At 40.2% G+C, this 21,080-nt stretch overlaps 1 protein-coding gene across 1 annotated transcript in view; it reads left to right on the forward strand.

The window, feature by feature from the left end:
• The window catches only part of LOC310876336 (matrix metalloproteinase-16-like), a gene marked incomplete at its 3' end in the record, with an annotated part of 72,304 nt that overhangs the window by 41,227 nt on the left and 9,997 nt on the right, over nucleotides 1–21,080 (forward strand). The window contains exon 2 of the mRNA XM_083789859.1: nucleotides 19,655–19,794. Within this exon, the coding sequence (XP_083645985.1) occupies nucleotides 19,739–19,794 (56 nt within the window). The 5' untranslated portion in view covers nucleotides 19,655–19,738. The remainder of the gene's footprint in view (nucleotides 1–19,654; nucleotides 19,795–21,080) is intronic.

Here is a 21,080-nt window from a genome sequence, read left to right on the forward strand (position 1 = left end):
CATCACAGTGTGACACGTGAGATTGTAGATCAGGCAGAGCACAACCAAATATAAAATGCCTTGTCTTTTAGTTCTACTGGATCTCTTCTCCACATTTTAATCTAGTTTGTATTTCTTGATGACGTTTTCAATATATTTAGTCCTTGTTTTAGTCATGATAGCTTAGTTTTTATTTTTATTTGTATTTTATTTGTGTGTGTGTTGGAGGAACATACAAGGAATACAACAATACAAGGAAACTACTAAATTGGGGAGAAAAAGGCGGTATAAAATAATTGGCTACTCTAAGTAAAAAATGAAATACAAAATAATACAACTTTAACCTTTTAAGTCACAACAAGACAGGTTGTGAGCTTACAGTACTGGGCTATTTTGTGCTATTTTTTAACATTCCTGGAATATTATGTTTGAACCTTCCAGCAGGTGTATTACTGTATTGTAATGATTCATTGATAAATTACTGTATTGTAATGATTCATTCATAAATGACTATTGTAATGATTTATTCATAAATTACTGTATTGTAATGATTCATTCATAAATTACTGTATTGTAATGATTCATTCATAAATGACTGCATTGTAATGATTCATTGATAACTTACTGTAAGCAATCTTTTTAATCACCTTGTACTGTATACTGAGCAGTGGAAGCATTTAATAAAACGTTAATTGCCAATAGTATTGTTCCAGTCTATCAATTAACAATTCTGCTGACCTGTGGGAAAATAATGTATGTGTACCAGATGATAACCTGATCATATTCTGATAATAGCCTGATCATATTCTGATAATACTGATAATAGGCAGTAAGGATTTAAACATGTTTAAATGCAGACTAAAGCCTGTCCTCTAAAGGCCTGTTCATAGTCTGGATTTTCGGTGGTGAGGTTTCCTGTGTCCTGTTTGCTGCACCCAAGGGATGCTCTGTTGCTGCTGCTGCAAAGTTTTAAAGATATTTCTACTGTTTTTAAAGATTTTTAGTCAATATATATTTTAATATGTTGATATTAGCAGTCAAGTGGATTAAGGCAACAAGTGGCTGTGGATCGACAACTGCTTGAGGTGATATTTGGTGGATTCAGTTTGAGGCCTACCTGAAGCCTCTCCTGCTGAAGCCAGGGCCTATCTGAGGTCTACACTGTGCAAACCCTCCAACCTGCTGTGGGATGCCTAAAGGTGGTGACAAAGGGGCAGCTGAAAAGGTTGCTGATAAACCTGCAGTGCCAAAGAAACAACTCCGATCCCATCAACCTGGGTCGGAGAGTGTGAGTGAGTCGGGTGGTGTCATGGAGGTGGATGCATCAGTGTTTGAATCAATCAATGCCAGACTGAGCAAGTTGGATATGCTGGACGCATTACAACATGACCTCCGTGAGCTGAGAAGCAGCTTGGAGTTCAGTCAAAAGCAGATTGAGGACCTGAGAAAGGAAAATACCTTCCTTAAAGGTGTGGTAGAAAAGGTACAACAATCTGTAACCTCTAACACCGTGGTGTTAGAGGTGCAGTGCAGATCGATGAGATATAATCTGATATTCGCTGGCATCGCGGAGGATAATGCCGCTGCCAACCCTGAAGAAGCTGTAAGACACTTTATGACCAACAACCTCGAAATGTCCCCTGAGGTGGTGAGAGACATAACCTTCTCTACGGTTCACAGAATCGGCAGACCTGTGCATGGAAAAGCACGTCCAATAATAGCTTGTTTTGAGCATTACAAACAGAAAGAATTGGTGAAGAGCCGAGGTAATAAACTGAGGGAGCTCTCTTTGGCTAAATGAACACTTTCCAGCAGAGATCAATAACAGAAGGAAAATACTGCGACCAATAATGAGAGAAAGCTGGGCCCTGGATCATAAAGTGGCATTGTCAGTCGATAGGCTGTATATAAATGAACAACTCTACAGGGACTCAAAGGTGACCCCCTGGCTCTTTTAGGAGAGGCCTATGGGTCAGTGGTGAACACTAACCTATGGATATGCAGTCAGACCACTCAATGTCACTCAATCTAGTCTACCAAAGAAAGGGTTAAAGATTGCACATATTAATATCTGCAACAAAGTATATGAAATTGAGAGTCTGCTGTTGTCTAACAATGTTCACATACTTGCCATATCTGAGACACATTTAGATGAAACATGTGATAAGGAATTAATGGTACATGGGTATAATATATACAGGAGAGACAGAAATATTCATGGTGGGGGTGTGGCTTTTTATATTTTAAATGATATTCCAGTAAAGAGGAGAGATGACCTTATGATTAGTGACATTGAAGCTCTATGGCTACAAGTCCACTTGCCTAATATTAAACCTATATTGCTGTTACAGACCACCGGATTCCAATTCTCAGTACCTAAGCAGTGTATGTGAAATGGTGGACAGAGCATCAGACAGTAATAGGGAATTGTATATACTTGCAGATATGAATATGAACTGGTCCCCCACAACATGCTCACTTAAGAAAACCCTCCATGCTATTGCAGATACATTAGTAATATAACACAGTTAGTAAACAAGCCAACTAGAACACAAATAACAATAAATGGCATCTCCTCCACCTGTATTGATCATATCTTTACAAATGCAGTTGATCTATGCTCAAAGGTGATTTCTGTTGAATTTGGATGCACTGACCACAACATAGTAGCTTTTACGAGAAAGGCAAAAATCCCAAAAGCGGTTCCAAAAGTAATTTACAAAAGATCCTTTAAACACTTCAGGGAGGGCTCATTTCTAGAAAAACTTGAAAACATACCATGGCATACTGTAGGTGAAGAGGAAAATCCAGAGATAGCTTTGAATTTGTTGCAGTTATTTCTGTCAATAGCTGACAAGCATGCTCCAGTTAGAAAACATACTGTTAAATCTGTAAGAGCACCTTGGATTGATAATGAAATTAAAGACTGCATGGCTTTAAGAAATACTGCTAAGAAAAAGGCAAGTGAATCTGGCAGTCTGGCTGACTGGCAGATCTACTGTAAATCAAGAAATAATGTTACAAAAATGAATAGGAAGAAAAATAAATGTTATTATCAAACAAGGATAAATGAAATCAAATCGGACAGTAAAATGCTGTGGAAAACCTTTAACAATGCTCTGGGTAGGGGCTCTAACAGGGCTTCCTCCTTCATTGAGGTGGATGGGGCTTTTATCACTAAGCCATATGACATAGCTCAATACTTTAACAACTTTTTACAAAGTAGAAAGGTTAAGAAAGGATATGTCTTGTAATGATGTGCATTGTGTTTACTCTATATCAGACAAAATTATGAATAATAAGTCCTGTATGTTTAGTTTTGAACCCATCAGCTCTGAGGTGGTGGAGAAACTGTTACTTTCAATACACAGTGAGAAGTCTGCAGGCCTGGATAACCTTGATGGCAAGTTACTGAAGCTCGCTGTACACCTGGTAACTAATCCACCTGGTAATACACCTGGTAACTAATCCACCTGGTAATACACCTGGTAACTAATCCAATTACTCACATTTTTAACCAAAGCTTGATGTGGGGGGTGTGTCCACAAATATGGAAGGAAGCTAAAGTTATTCCAATACCAAAAGATTCTAAAACAAACATCACAGGAGTTAACAGCCGCCCTATTAGCATTCTGCCAGTTCTTGCTAAGTTAATGGAAAAATATGTATTTAACCAAATTCAATCATATTTCTCTGAGAATGTATTGAATACTGACTTTCAACATGTACAGCACTGACACAGTTAATAGATGACTGTCTAATGAATGTGGATTCTAAGAGACTAGTGGGGTCTGTACTGTTAGATTTTAGTGCTGCGTTTGACATTGATCACAATCTATTGCTTGACAAACTTTCATGTTATGGTTTTACCTTATCTGCACTAAGGTGGATAAAAAGCTATTTATCCAGCAGATCACAGAGAGTACTATAATGGTAGTCTCTCAGACACTAAACATATTCACTGTGGAATTCCACAAGGAAGTTGCTTAGGTCCTTTGTTGTTCACTATATTTACAAATGACATGCCACTGGTCTTAGACAGGGCCAATATAGCCATGTATTCTGACGACACTAGGCTACTTTGTATATGTCTGCCACTAATGTGGAAGATCTGTCTGTAGCTCTCAACAAGGAACGTACAGAACATATCAGAGTGGGTGGTGAACAATAGGATGGTCCTGAACATCTCAAAGACTAAATCCATTGTATTTGGATCACAGCATATGCTCAAGTCAAAACCCAATCTGAATCTGAATTTGTGCGATCTAGCAGTTGAGCAGGTAGATGAAACAAAACTACTTGGGGTTACATTAGACAGTCATCTAACATGGTCTACTCATATTCAAAACATAACTAAGAAAATGGGAGGGGGTTTGTCCATGCTTAGGAGATGTGCTGAGTTTTTAACTCCAACATCTGCTGTCCAGGTCATCCAGGCACTAGTGATATCCCACCTTGACTATTGTCCAGTTGTGTGGTCCAATGCAGCTAAAAAGGACCTGCGTAAATTACAAATAGCCCAGAATAAGGCAGTTTGCCTTGTCCTGAACTGCAATACTAGATCTAGTACATCTGGTACATCATCAGAAGCTGTCATATGGCTGTTGGTGGAGCAGAGATTAGCTGCCAGTCTGGCTGGATTTTTTAGGAACATTTGTTCAAATAAAAAAACAAAATGCTTATATAAAAATATTCATTATACCAGTGATAGACATATACATAATACCAGACATGTTGCAATGGGTCTATTTACAGTGCCTAAGCCAAGAACTGATGCAATGAAGAATACAGTCATGTACAGGGCAATGACTTTCTGGAACTCTCTACCAGTATGCATCACAGAAATTAAGGGTAAAAGGCATTTTAAGAAAAGACTGAAGGTCTTTTTATATATATATATGGTAAATTGTAATTCTGTTTATGTCAATATACCAGATAATGTAATCTAGAGTGAATGCACTAACCGTGGTTGTTATGCTTTAATGTATTTATTTTGTGATATCTGTAATGTTGCTTTTATTTCAATTTTTGTATGTATATTATTCTGTGAGGACCCCAGGAAGAATAGCTGTTGCCAGGTGTAACAGCTAATGGGGATCCTAAATAAACTAAACTAAACAGTAGTAGGTGTAGTAGTAGTAGCATGTTCAAATAGAGTATTATTATACATTGTGGACATGGTAAATTCAGGGGTTGAAAGTTGGGGGACCATTAAAAACTCATTTTTTTTAATGCTTTAAGTAACTTCACCAGTAGATGGTGCTGTTAACACATGAATCAAGAACAACTGTGTTGTGTTTACAATTGTCAATACAACTCTACAAGCCAACGTCATTGCCAGGGTTGCCAAGTCCGCTTGTTTCCCACCAATGCTGGCTTGTTTGTTTCCCCCCAGAGTTGCGTTTTGTTCGCGGGTTGCGGTTTTTTGGGATTGTTTAAAAAAAACAATGAATTCAATGAATATCAAACAAGCCAACATTTCTTTGATAACCATAGGTTTTGGGGGAGTGTGAATCACATTGAGTGACAGATCTCTCCCTGGTGTCTCTACTATGTGTATAATAAATGACCAAAACATTCATAATTATAGACATACCTCGTATTCATAATGATAAATGCATGAAATTTGTATTCATTAGTATTATATGACTAGGAACCAAGGGGGACTTGTCCCCGGTGGGCCGCGAACCGTTTGTTGGCAACTTGGGCCGCCGGCCACGGGGAAAAGAAAAGGAATAAAAAAGCCTCAAATGGCGCAGGCACTTGGACCATGCGGTCAGTGTTGTGCGTGTGAGCGGCGAGCACCACGCCACAGTAAATCAATGGAGAGAAGAAAGAGAGAGAGAGAGAGAGAGAGAGAGAGTCGAGTGAAATGCCGAATCCGAAACGTAAGGGGGGTGCTGAAAATCAGAGGGCGAAGAAGGCAAAGCAATGAATGCAGGACGCAGGACTCCTGTTTGACAATAAATGACATGTTTAAGTTTAATGCTGCTGCTGGAAGCAGCCAGGGCTGCTTCTCCTCCAACTCCTGTTGTCCAAAAATGTACCCCCTCCCCCGGTGTCGGTGTGTGCAATAAACACAGACAAAGTCGTCGACAACAACAAAACAACAACAGTACTGACGACCATTGTTGTGCAGTAGTTGAACAGGTAAGCAACTATAAGCATAAAGCATCATGCAGTTCACAGTCAGTGGTGGAATTTGGAAAGTAACTAAGTTCCTGTAACAATGGCATTTTTTTTAAATATACTTTTACTTAATCTGAGAGAGCCTCTATAGTTCTATTGCAGATTTTGATTAGTAATCTTAATGTATGTACTGGTATTAAAAATGTACATTTCACATTATGTGCCACTTTCACATGTACTTTTACTTTATAAGTACTCTATATTTTGATGGCAGCACTTTTGTACTTTCACTCTAGTTATAGAATTTCTGCACTGTGGTATTGCTACTTTAAGTAAAAGGCAAGCAAATTAAAACATTAAACATGGCAGCCAGGGAGGGTGCATGTTATTTTGTCAGCATTGTGTGTTTGCTTAGCCCCTTTCGGGACCCTACATAAAGCTTTTCTGAAATTTTGATGAGTTTTATGTTGGGTCCCTGGTCACTACTATATTTTCGTATGTGAATTCCAGAACGCGGAAGTAGACATTCTCTCTAAAATATAATCTGCGCCATGTGACGGCATTTTTTTGATTGAGTTATTCTGAATTCGGTAACTTTAAGTACCTATACATCCCGCTGCGAATATCTCCTGTGGCGCGGAAGCCGTTAAGTATTTTTAATCTTTGTTTGACCGATTTGGTCGCTTTATTTCTTCTTGTTTGTTTACCGTTTATTGTACCGCCTCCCGGTGTGCGGTTGGCTTGTGCGGCTACGTCCCTGCCTCTGATCTGCTGTGTCATAGCTATAGCGCCACTAGCTAGCCAGATAGGCGGTACAATGAGGTGTCAATAAACAAGGAAGGAAGAGAAGAATCAAAGCGACCAAATCGGGCAAACGTATATTAAAAATACTTAACGGCTTCCGCGCCACAGGAGATATTCGCAGCGGGATGTATTTATACTTTACATATTCAGAAAGCCTCACACGGAAAAATATCGCCACAGAGCGCGGAGAGGCGCTAAACATGTTGTTTATGTTTAAGAATGGGTGCGTACCAGGTGGCATGGTAGTTGTGCAACAGGACCCAATGCTATCTGGGTCGTCAAAATGTCAGAAACTTCAGTAGCATTTGGGTTCTGCTTGGAGGGCTATGTGTTTGCTATAAGCTCACATTGGTCAGTTTGTCTGTCTGCTAGTAGACTTGGGACTAGTTTTAGTTAACCTATCAATTTAGCCTTAATGTCTAAAGTTTACTTTGTGCTGTGTACATTTCTACCTTATAAAATAATCAGTGTGGAGATTTCAGTGTATTTCTATGGGGGAACTTGGATAGGATTCAGGAATCCTCACTCGCTCTCTCCTTAACCCCCCCCCCCCCCCCCCCCCCTCTCTCACTCTCAAATCAATTCAATTCAACAGGCTTTATTGGCATGACATTTTACAAGTGTTGCCAAAGCACAATCACAGATATGACAAACAACAACATAACAATATCAATGACATGAAAAAAATAATACAAATAAAATAAAATACAGCAGGTGGTGCAGAAAATAAAACACGGCATACTGTATGCCACTACTGGTTGTCCCTTTTCTTGTGACAGGAATTGACATATTTTGCAGCCAAAATGGCAAATTTTTTCTGTTCCCCCAGAAGGACTGGTAATTTTTCCCTTTCTGTCATACTTCGGAATTCTGGGAAATTTGTTTCAAATTTTGGGAAGAACTCCTCTCTAATATTTGTGTAGTTTTTACATTGTGTTAAGAAGTGTAACTCTGTCTCTATAGCTCCGTCATCACAGTGTGTAGTTTTTACATTGTGTTAAGAAGTTTAACTCTGTCTCTATAGCTCCGTCATCACAGTGTGTAGTTTTTACATAGTGTTAAGAAGTGTAACTCTGTCTCTATAGCTCCGTCATCACAGTGTGTAGTTTTTACATTGTGTTAAGAAGTGTAACTCTGTCTCTATAGCTCCGTCATCACAGTGACTGCACAGCCTCTCCTCTCTGGGCAGCCAGGTCTGTCTGTGTCTGCCCTTCTCTATTGCCAGACTATATGATCACTCAGTCTGTACATTGTCAAAGTCTTTCTATCTCAGGTTTTTATCAGTTTGTGGCCCAATCCCAATTGCCTCCCTCAAGCCCTGAGCCCTGGACCCTCATTGACTTTAATGACGTCAGCTGTAAGTGATTGAGGGTGAGAGCCTGAGAGGCTGCAAGGGCTCCAAATTGTTGTGAAAGAAATGGGACAGCACTCAAGATGAGTCCGCCATTCATGACACTTTGCATCACTTTATATAAACTGTCCTTATTCACAGCCAGTGCCTACCTACATGCTTGGCCTATTTATACATGTCTATCACGTCTATTTTAGTATTTAAGATGATCGTTTTATTATTAGTTTCATAAATACACTTTCCTGTGTGATTGTGGTTGTAATATCATTTCCATATTCTTTTACTTTGCTCATTAGTCATTTCTCATCATGTTCCCTTAATATTATTATTGTTATTAAATATATAGCCTATCCTTCCATTCCGTCTCCCTTTGAGACTTCTAAATAATGTGTTAGTGATTATCGTGCATTAATCTAATTATAGTAAACTAATACTATAAAGGATAATATAGTATTATCCTTTTATAGTACATAGAACATAGAGTTCTCATCGGGCCAGAAAATGAAGGCCCGGCCCTAACTGATCAGGCCCGAGGCCCGGCCCTACTGATTAGCATACATTTTAGGCCCGGCCCGAATTTGAGAACTCTAATAGAACAAGAGACCTTTTTACAGTACAATGTTTCATGTTTACTTACACATACAAATAAATTACACAATCAACACAAACACTTTATTTAGAACACACCAAAATCAAATCATAATTATTACGGTGTACATGACATGTTCAATCCATTATTCCATCAAAGCAAACGGTGTGCCTCTTATACAAAAATAAAACGTACAAGTTAGTTACAAGGCTGCATTCTCGCATTCTGTTGCACGTGCCAAGCTGTCATTCTCTTGTATTATTTCCGGAACCGGAAGTTCCATGAATACAAAGCAGTGAATGGAGCAAGCTGGACCAGCTCATAACAACCATTATTTATGAAACATTGAGACCTGTGTCATATAATCAGTTCAGGCATATAAAAGAAGACATATTACAGTTTGTTTTCTAATCACTTGCTTTTCCATGTGCACAGTAGATCATTTTATTTCAGGATTTAAAGGAGAATTCCATACTAGAAGGCTTTTCTTACCTTTATTTGTAGTTGTTAACTCAGGGGGATGGGTTTCTGTGCTAATTCGCTTATTTCCATCAAAATAAGTAGTAAAGTGTGCCACTTGGGATACTATTTACATTATGAAGAGATGATATATTCAAAATATATATTTTTTGAGCAATGGAAATAAGCGAATTAGCACAACACCCAAATGCCCCATTCAATGCAATTCAATGCAATTCATTGAGGGCTTAAGGTGAGAGGTAAGAAAGCCTTCTAGTATGGAATCCCCCCCCCCCCTGTGCGTGTGCGTCTCTCTGTCAATAGCATGGAGCAGAGGAATGGGTCAGACTAGATTATAGGCTTGAAGAATGCACTCCCAGGTCTCACATGAGTACATCACAGTCTAGGACCTAGTAGTCAGGTTCACTATGTGTTTTTGTTCAAAATTTGTGGAGATTAGCAAAACAATACATTTTCTTAATGTTCAGAACATGGGGAATCCAAAAATTGATGTTTGCATTTGCACAGACACCTGCATGGCCGCCATATTGGACGTTCAAAATGGCCACCATAAAATATATAATTTATGCTATCTTGGCTTCTAGACAACATAGAAAGTGAATTAAATGTGCTAATCCTATGTTTTCTGGGTCAAGGACACCTAAAGGATTGTGCACAGGAACTTGCAGTAGCGCCCCCTAGAGGATGGCCAGAGAAATTCAGGTTTACTATGTTAAACAATATACTTTCGTTTACATTTTTACTTTTTAGATTAGCAAAAACTATACATTTTTGGTATCTTCAGAGCATGGGGAATCCAAAAATCCTCGTTTGCATTTGCACAGATACATGCATGGCCGCCATATTGGTTGTTTTATGGACACCATAAAATATATAGCCTAATTTGTGCTGTCTTGGATTCTAGACAACCTAGAACCTTAATTAGATAGCTTTTCCAGGTCAAGGAGTTCAAAACAGACCTCAATTTATATCTCAGGGTTATAGAAAAGCAAGAAAGCAAATGTAAATTGAAAACATAGTCTTTATATTTCTACATTAGCAGCAGGCATGTACATGATATTACACATTAAAGTGCAAAGAGATTATCGACAAGTTATAAGATTAAACTATATACAATATCTACATCTATCATTCAGGAATATTATTTTACAGCTCTTCATCACTGTCCGGAGTGTCATTTTCCACATTGCAGTCTGCGTCGTTTTCGCATTCACCACACAAACAAAGTTCTGTGCAAGCCAAGTTGTGTCTCCTGCATGAACATCTCTGGGTTGTGCAATGGGTTTGGCACTGACATCTGACCAACTCTACAATGGCCTGTGGTGCAGGTGGAACCTTTGTAGTGGTAGGGAGTATCTCACCATGGCTATTTTGATAATAGCCATGTTTGAGTGGGTCAAAAAGACTCTGCCACATCACAGTGCATAGTGCATAGTTTCCAGTCAACAGGCTTGGAGTTGTGGAAACTGCCCATAGATCCGAAGTCCCGTTAGTCCGAACATGCACTGCTCCCGTGCTTGCGGTTAGGTTTAGGTTTGCTCCCGTGCTTGCGGTTAGGTTTAGGTTAGGGTTAGAGATAGGGATAGTAATTTCGGAACAATGAACCTTCTGACTAATGACACGGCACCAGAGTTGTTGTGATCAGGGCTTTCAGCCATCATGAGTTATGCCCTGAAAGTACAGAATAACATCCACCGTATATTATATATATATATATATATACTATATATTATAGACTGTGATGTACTCATGTGAGACCTGGGAGTAAACAGTTGTGTTTACCTAGACTCTAGGTAAACACTACTGTCTGCAGTGGGTTGACTAACCTTTACACGCACGCTCAACACTCATTGCATGCATGCAAGTTTTATTTTAAATGTTTGTTTTTGACTTTCGTCTTTATTTTTTAGATGTCATAGCTGGGGCTATAGTAGGTTAAAAAAAGTGAGTTGATCAAATAGAATCCATTTTCGGGTTTTACGGCTTCGTCTATTTCTCGCTCAAATGTTTTCAAAAACATGTTTGAGAGCAATGTTTAGCTGTAAATGACATTGCGTGTCACTAGTGTGTGTGTTGACATCATGGCTGTCATGTTGGAAACAGCAGTAGGCTAAATCAAAGCGGGGCACAGCTGGTGCAATCAAATCATCACTATGGGGTGATCAGCCATTCACAAGACAATGTTTGGGCGGCAGTGGTTCAGCGGTAGAGTGACCGGATGTACCCGGTTCGATCCCAGAGTTAGTGTCAAAGTGTCCTTGAGCAAAGACTCTGAACCCTTAATTGCTCCTGATGTGCAGGTTGGTGCCTTGCATGGTTTCCACCACCGCCTGTGTGTGTGTGTGTGTGTGTGTGTGTGTGTGTGTGTGTGTGTGTGTGTGTGTGTGTGTGTGTGTGTGTGTGTGTGTGTGTGTGTGTGTGTGTGTGTGTGTGTGTGTGTGTGTGTGTGTGTGTGTGTGTGTGTGTGTGTGTGTGTGTGTGTGTGTGTGTGTGTGTGTGTGTGTGTGTGTAATATCTATGTAAAGCATGTTTGTGTTCACACAAACCCGGAAAGCTGGGCATAGGAGGTGCTAACGCCCCTCAAAAAGCTGATCTACAAGCTCACAGCGTGTCGCATTGCAATGCACTCTGAGCTTGTAGATGTGCCATTTCCAAATAGAGCTCTCTCTCTCTCTTGCTACCCCCTCAACCCCCCCTCTACCCTCCCCTCCCCTCTCTCTCTTGCTCCCTCCTTAACCCCCCCCCCCCCCTCTCTCCAGAAGGAGTGGTAATTTCTGTCATACTTCGGAATTCTGGGAAATTTGTTTCAAATTTTGGGAAGAACTCCTCTCTAATATTTGTGTAGTTTTTACATTGTGTTAAGAAGTGTAACTCTGTCTCTATAGCTCCGTCATCACAGTGTGTAGTTTTTACATTGTGTTAAGAAGTGTAACTCTGTCTCTATAGCTCCGTCATCACAGTGTGTAGTTTTTACATTGTGTTAAGAAGTGTAACTCTGTCTCTATAGCTCCGTCATCACAGTGTGTAGTTTTTACATAGTGTTAAGAAGTGTAACTCTGTCTCTATAGCTCCGTCATCACAGTGACAGCACAGCCTCTCCTCTCTGGGCAGCCAGGTCTGTCTGTGTCTGCCCTATTGCCAGACTATGATCACTCAGTCTGTACATTGTCAAAGTCTTTCTCAGGTTTTTATCAGTTACTGTGGTTAGGTAGTCTGCCACAGTATACTGTCTGTTTAGAGCCAAATATGTTTCTAGTTTGTGTTGTGATTGTGTGAGTTCGTTCCAATATGTGATGTATTTATCTTTTTCTTTAGTTATAATTTGGTTAGGTCTAATCTTCTGAGTGATAGTGTAGCTGCACTGAGGCTGTCTGGGGTTTGTGATGTCAGAAGGTGAGAGGTCAGCTAGCTTCAGAACCAGCTGACTGAGGGGGCTCCTTTGGATGTTCAACTCTTGGCAGGCAAGGGCTTTATAATGGTAACACTCTTTTTAATATGGCTCCAGAAGTTAATAGATCTTTTATGTATATTTAGAAGTAAAGGATATTGGCCTAGTTCACCCCAGAGTTTGGGCATTCTCTCTCTCTCTCTCTCTCTCTCTCTCTCTCTCTCTCTCTCTTTCTCCAGTGGAAACCTCCCCCCTCTCTCAGCCCCCCATCTTTCTCTCTCTCTCTCTCTTTCTCTCTCTCTCTCTCTCTCTCTCCGGCCACAAAGCAAAGGGCTAAGGTCATGTCTCCTTCACCATCCCCCCACACCCCCGCCCCGTTTAAAAGTAGGAGAGGAGCACCAGGACTTCACTTCACACTCTGATACCAGGACAGCAGTTATGGTCCTGGACTATCTCCTTAATCTGTTGCTGCTGCTGGGGCTCTGTTCTGCTTTTGCTGACGCCGATGGGGGAACCTTCAACGAGGAGGTAAATAATCAACAGACACCAGAGTCATTTGACCAACTGGACCACTGCGGGTCCATTTGTTTCCATGGTCAGAGACATTTGACCAACTGGACCATTTGGTTCCATGCAGGTCAGAATCGCTTTAGATATGCTGTAATGTCATCACAGCAGAGAGAGAGAGAGAGAGAGAGAGAGAGAGAGAGAATTTTATTTACTTTTCTGTCTGCCTGGGGGGAGGGGTGGTGCACCGTGTGTGTGTGTGTGTGTGTGTGTGTGTGTGTGTGTGTGTGTGTGTGTGTGTGTGTGTGTGGGGTCTGCACTTTGCTCCAGATGGCTGTGTGTGTGCGTGCGTGCGTTTGTTTCACAAATGCAGAATGCTGGGTTAAATCACTATTGTAGACAGGATTGTTCTTATTTTCGAGAGGCGCTAGCCCCTGGCCTCCTATGCTCAGCTTTGTGTGTCTGTGTGGCTGATTATTGGCTGTTCACTCCATATAGCAATGATTTGATTGGGTGAGCAAGTACATATTGAGGATAAATGTGCACGCATGCACACGTGCGCGCGCGCGGAGTGCAGCCAGCCGTCAGCTGGCTGGTGGAGACAAGCTGTCTATCAACTGTGAAGTGGTTGCAACGTTCTACTGGTTACTGTAATTAGATTAGAGTGGTGTTTGGGTGACACCTTGTGGCTTTAACAAGTAATTGCAGCGGTCCTCTCTTATTAAATGACTCTTGAATTCTAATGTCTTGACTGATGGCCACGCAGCGTGTAGCCTACAGGGAAACGGCTTGGAAATAGGGTGACCAGATCCAAACTGTTCATTTGAGGGACAGAAGTATCGCTTGTGTGGGACAAGTGGGATGGGGGGACCCCGTCCCCCCATCCCACTTGTCCCACACAAGCGATACTGGAGTACCGGGTTAGCAACTTACTACTTTGATGTCATATTCGACCATAGGCCTATTGGGTATCATTTATAAACTCCTCTGGTGTCTCACATTTTGTTTTAAAATCATGCTTTATTTTTATGCTATTTCAACAGGCTTAAAAACACATATTGCAGGAAGAGTCAATGAGAGAGCTTTACAACAGAAGGCCAACTATTAGGGGACTAAACTATTAGGGCATTTGAACACTAATGCAATTGCCTGTCATCAGTCACAATGTGGGACAGGCCGGGTCTCAATTTGTGGGACGCCTGAAAAGTCTTGGAAATGAGGGACTGTCCCACGCAAAGAGGGACATCTGGGTCACCCTGCTTGGAAATATTCACAGAGGTACAGACAGAGAACGCTCTATTTAGTCTATTGTTTTAATGTTAACATATATATAAATATTCACAGAGGTTCAGACAGAGAACGCTCTATTTAGTCATAAATATTCACAGAGGTACAGACAGAGAACGCTCTATTTAGTCTATTGTTTTAATGTTAACATATATATAAATATTCACAGAGGTACAGACAGAGAACGCTCTATTATTGTTTTAATGTTGAAGGGATAATGTTTTCTAACTTAAGCTGCATGAAATACTTGCCATTAATATAGTGGTTGCAACTGTATTAATTGATTGCTCGAGTCCCGTTGTGGGAGTTCTGCTCTGGTTTTTGTGAAATATGTGAAATATGAAGTAGTTCCAGTCATTTTGTGTTCACACACGCACGCACACGCACACACTCACACGCACACGCACACGCACACACTCACACGCACACGCACACGCGCACACACACACACACAGCCAGTATATGACGCAAGCTCTGTGTTTGTTTTTGTTATGTGATTCCCTTTGTGCGTTCATGAAACAATGGGTATCTTAGTGAAATATTTAGACAGGTACATGGGTATCTTAGTGAAATATTTAGACAGGTACATTGGTATCTTAGTGAAGTATTTAGACGGGTACATGGGTATTTTAGTGAAGTATTTAGACAGGTACATGGGTATCTTAGTGAAGTATTTAGACGGGTACATTGGTATCTTTGTGAAGTATTTAGACGGGTACATGGGTATCTTAGTGAAGTATTTAGACAGGTACATGGGTATTTTAGTGAAGTATTTAGACAGGTACATGGGTATCTTAGTGAAGTATTTAGACGGGTACATTGGTATCTTAGTGAAGTATTTAGACGGGTACATGGGTATCTTAGTGAAGTATTTAGACGGGTACATTGGTATCTTAGTGAAGTATTTAGACAGGTACATGGGTATCTTAGTGAAGTATTTAGACGGGTACATGGGTATCTTAGTGAAGTATTTAGACGGGTACATGGGTATCTTAGTGAAGTATTTAGACAGGTACATGGGTATCTTAGTGAAGTATTTAGACGGGTACATGGGTATCTTAGTGAAGTATTTAGACGGGTACATGGGTATCTTAGTGAAGTATTTAGACAGGTACATTGGGTATCTTAGTGAAGTATTTAGACAGGTACATGGGTATCTTAGTGAAGTATTTAGACAGGTACATGGGTATCTTAGTGAAGTATTTAGACAGGTACATGGGTATCTTAGTGAAGTATTTAGACGGGTACATGGGTATCTTAGTGAAGTATTTAGACGGGTACATGGGTATCTTAGTGAAATATTTAGACAGGTACATTGGTATCTTAGTGAAGTATTTAGACGGGTACATGGGTATTTTAGTGAAGTATTTAGACAGGTACATGGGTATCTTAGTGAAGTATTTAGACGGGTACATTGGTATCTTTGTGAAGTATTTAGACGGGTACATGGGTATCTTAGTGAAGTATTTAGACAGGTACATGGGTATTTTAGTGAAGTATTTAGACAGGTACATGGGTATCTTAGTGAAGTATTTAGACGGGTACATTGGTATCTTAGTGAAGTATTTAGACGGGTACATGGGTATCTTAGTGAAGTATTTAGACGGGTACATTGGTATCTTAGTGAAGTATTTAGACAGGTACATGGGTATCTTAGTGAAGTATTTAGACGGGTACATGGGTATCTTAGTGAAGTATTTAGACAGGTACATTGGGTATCTTAGTGAAGTATTTAGACAGGTACATGGGTATCTTAGTGAAGTATTTAGACAGGTACATGGGTATCTTAGTGAAGTATTTAGACAGGTACATGGGTATCTTAGTGAAGTATTTAGACAGGTACATGGGTATCTTAGTGAAGTATTTAGACAGGTACATTGGGTATCTTAGTGAAGTATTTAGACAGGTACATGGGTATCTTAGTGAAGTATTTAGACAGGTACATGGGTATCTTAGTGAAGTATTTAAACAGGTACATGGGTATCTTAGTGAAGTATTTAGACAGGTACATGGGTATCTTAGTGAAGTATTTAGACAGGTACATGGGTATCTTAGTGAAGTATTTAGACAGGTACATGGGTATCTTAGTGAAGTATTTAGACAGGTACATGGGTATCTTAGTGAAGTATTTAGACGGGTACATGGGTATCTTAGTGAAGTATTTAGACGGGTACATGGGTATCTTAGTGAAGTATTTAGACAGGTACATTGGGTATCTTAGTGAAGTATTTAGACGGGTACATGGGTATCTTAGTGAAGTATTTAGACAGGTACATGGGTATCTTAGTGAAGTATTTAGACGGGTACATGGGTATCTTAGTGAAGTATTTAGACAGGTACATTGGGTATCTTAGTGAAGTATTTAGACGGGTACATGGGTATCTTAGTGAAGTATTTAGACAGGTACATGGGTATCTTAGTGAAGTATTTAAACAGGTACATGGGTATCTTAGTGAAGTATTTAGACAGGTACATGGGTATCTTAGTGAAGTATTTAGACAGGTACATTGGGTATCTTAGTGAAGTATTTAGACGGGTACATGGGTATCTTAGTGAAGTATTTAGACGGGTACATGGGTATCTTAGTGAAGTATTTAGACGGGTACATGGGTATCTTAGTGAAGTATTTAGACAGGTACATGGGTATCTTAGTGAAGTATTTAGACAGGTACATTGGGTATCTTAGTGAAGTATTTAGACAGGTACATGGGTATCTTAGTGAAGTATTTAGACGGGTACATGGGTATCTTAGTGAAGTATTTAGACAGGTACATGGGTATCTTAGTGAAGTATTTAGACAGGTACATGGGTATCTTAGTGAAGTATTTAGACGGGTACATGGGTATCTTAGTGAAGTATTTAGACGGGTACATGGGTATCTTAGTGAAGTATTTAGACGGGTACATGGGTATCTTAGTGAAGTATTTAGACAGGTACATGCCATGGGTATCTTAGTGAAGTATTTAGACAGGTACATTGGGTATCTTAGTGAAGTATTTAGACAGGTACATGGGTATCTTAGTGAAGTATTTAGACGGGTACATGGGTATCTTAGTGAAGTATTTAGACGGGTACATGGGTATCTTAGTGAAGTATTTAGACAGGTACATGCCATGGGTATCTTAGTGAAGTATTTAGACAGGTACATGGGTATCTTAGTGAAGTATTTAGACAGGTACATGGGTATCTTAGTGAAGTATTTAGACAGGTACATGGGTGTCTTAGTGAAGTATTTAGACAGGTACATGGGTATCTTAGTGAAGTATTTAGACGGGTACATTGGGTATCTTAGTGAAGTATTTAGACAGGTACATTGGGTATCTTAGTGAAGTATTTAGACAGGTACATTGGGTATCTTAGTGAAGTATTTAGACAGGTACATGGGTATCTTAGTGAAGTATTTAGACAGGTACATGGGTATCTTAGTGAAGTATTTAGACAGGTACATGGGTATCTTAGTGAAGTATTTAGACAGGTACATGGGTATCTTAGTGAAGTATTTAGACAGGTACATGGGTATCTTAGTGAAGTATTTAGACAGGTACATGGGTATCTTAGTGAAGTATTTAGACAGGTACATGCCATGGGTATCTTAGTGAAGTATTTAGACAGGTACATGGGTATCTTAGTGAAGTATTTAGACAGGTACATGGGTATCTTAGTGAAGTATTTAGACAGGTACATGCCATGGGTATCTTAGTGAAGTATTTAGACAGGTACATGGGTATCTTGGTGAAGTATTTAGACAGGTACATGGTTATCTTAGTGAAGTATTTAGACAGGTACATACTTGTAGTGAATCTTGGAGACCATGCCTATTGCTAGTTGTTGTACTATGTCGTCAACCTATGAAAATGGGCAGTGTTTATGGTTGACCTTTTGATATGTGATTGCATCCTGCATGCTAGTGAATATTTAAGTGAATGCTAATATGTTTATTTCTGTTTTATTGTTTAATACAGAGCGAGGCTACCCTTGCCTTGAGTTGCTTAGTGGATTGGATGATTGCACTCTCCCATAGTAATAAGGAATAAACAACACATCGCCTATTGGCCTTTTTACACTTTGACACTAATTGCAGCAATTTGTTGAGGTGCAAAAATAAGAATGTTTGTAAAAGTAGCATGTACTCTTGATTAGTCTTGAATGCTTATAAGTACATTTAAAAGCAAGTACTTTTTTTTACTCTTACTTACATTTTGACTGAGCTATTTTACTTGTAGTAGTAAATTTGACCAGGTCGTATTTTGTACTATTCTGTCCAGCTCTGCTTGTAGGTTGAAGTGTGTTCAGACTTGTGTTGCTAAGTTTTAGGTCAACACACTGCAGACAGTTGTGTTTACAGACTGTGATGTTCTCATGTGAGACCTATAATCTAATCTCTGACCCATTCCTCAAGGATCGCTGTAGTTCCAGGCTACACTCTTTCATTTAGTATAGGGCTCTATATACTTATATTTTAGAAAATACACACACATAGAATCATCTCTAAATCTGTGCCACACGTTGAGCTTGTAGATCTGCTGTTTTTGCTACTTTTGTTTGACAGAATGACAAAGTAGGGCATTGATTATTAAATAAAGTTAAAAAAATGAGATAAGATGTAAGAGGGCATTGCTCTGCAAAAGGTGTGTGTGTGTGTGTGTGTGTGTGTGTGTGTGTGTGTGTGTGTGTGTGTGTGTGTGTGTGTGTGTGTGTGTGTGTGTGTGTGTGTGTGTGTGTGTGTGTGTTTCACAATGCGCTGGGTTAAATGCAAATGCTCCGTCTTCACTTTTCTGCCCTCACTTTTATCTTCAATATGTACTTTGCTCAGCCAATCAAATAATTGCTATGGGGTGATCAGCCAATCACAAGCCAATGTTTGCCAACCTGGAAAGCTGGGCATAGGAGGCACTAACGCCCCTCAAAAAGCTGATCTACAAGCTCATACAGCAGGGGTATTCAATTAGATTAGGCCGGGGGCCACAACTGTAGAATGATTGTGTGTGGGGGGGCCTCGCGCGCACACTGACAGCACAATCTGTACTAATGATTCCCTGTAAATAAAAGTTAGGTATTTGTTACTTCAAAGTGTTTTGTTATTTCTTATTGTGGAACAAACCTTGTAATGGTGTCTTGTTTGTCTTTGTGTCTCCACCAGTCATGGCTGAGACAATATGGCTACGTGGTTCCCCTGGACAGCACAGCCTCATCTAACCAGGATCTGTCTGAACCCATCAGGGAGATGCAGAGGTTCTACAACCTGTCCGTCACTGGACTGTTGGACCAGCAAACCATCACGTATGTCTCCTACATCTACTCATGTAGCTCCTTGGTTTTGTCAACCATTCATTGAAACCTTCGCTAGAGAAATAAGCTACAGAGCTTCATGCTCTGAGACTCATACAGTGTATTAATATAGAACAATAAGCCACTCAGAGCCTCATGCTCTGAGACTCATACAGTGTATTAATATAGAACAATAAGCCACTCAGAGACTCATACAATTGCAGCTGGCAGTGCCAGTGAAGGGAGGGGGGCATCATGAGGGGAGGGGGCATTTTAATTTGTATTATTATTTTATTTTATTTTATTTTTATTCTTCTAACTCATATATACATATTTTGAAATAATTAATTGAAAAAGCTCCCTCAAGCTCCCTTCTCTCGCGGCCGAGCGAAGCGAGGCCGCCGCCGCGGATTTATTTATTTATTTATTTCCCAGATGGTCTAAAAATGAGTTATTTAGCATACTTTTACCAATGAATTAGCCTATACGACTTGGACGTCTTTTTCTCAAGTCTGGAGTCAGTCAGTGTAGATTACCCGGCGGTGTTGCTGCCCCTCCAGGAGTCGCGGCTCATGGCTCTTCACAGACGGCACAGAGACAGCAGTCACTCCGCTGAACGTGTCAGTGTTGCTGCAGTGGTGTGGACTGTGAACCGTGAACCGTGCGGCACTGGTGGTGCTGCTGAGTGCTGACAGCCGACTCACAGCTTCTTCTTCTGAATTAGGCTACTTTATCTTTGCCTTGAAAAATACATTTTGCGTTTTGCTGTTTCCCAAAACAAACCAGCGCGCGCTACTCTTTGCTACAAAGCGACTGGAAGGACGAGGTTTACAGACATACCAATAGTAGTCAATCATATGCTGATTAGGCCAGTTGCTGTATAGTGTATAGCCTATCCGATCAGCGATCACCAGGGGGCAGCGACAACACACACACACACACACACACACACACACACACACACACACACACACACACACACAATAATAATGCAATAATAATGCAATAATAATGCTGCGCACATATATTATATATATTAAAAAAAATACCCAGCATAATTTTTGGGAAGGCTAAGCCTTCCCTAGCCTTACGCACCCGCCGCCTATGGATAAATCGTGTTTGGAGAGGATGGGTCCGAGGGGGAGCATATATAGCAGGAATAGTAGAGGCCAAAATAGAGCCCTGGAGTGTCTGTCTGTCCAAGCACGAAAATAGCAACCAAGTGTCACTGTTGAACTAGTCTCTCAAGACAGACTGTTGAGGAACAACAGGGGAGGCGCTGTTTTCCCGAATATTTG

Source organism: Protomyctophum parallelum, assembly GCF_964188405.1.
Source record: "Protomyctophum parallelum genome assembly, chromosome: 19".
NCBI classification, from domain to species: Eukaryota; Metazoa; Chordata; class Actinopteri; order Myctophiformes; family Myctophidae; genus Protomyctophum; species Protomyctophum parallelum.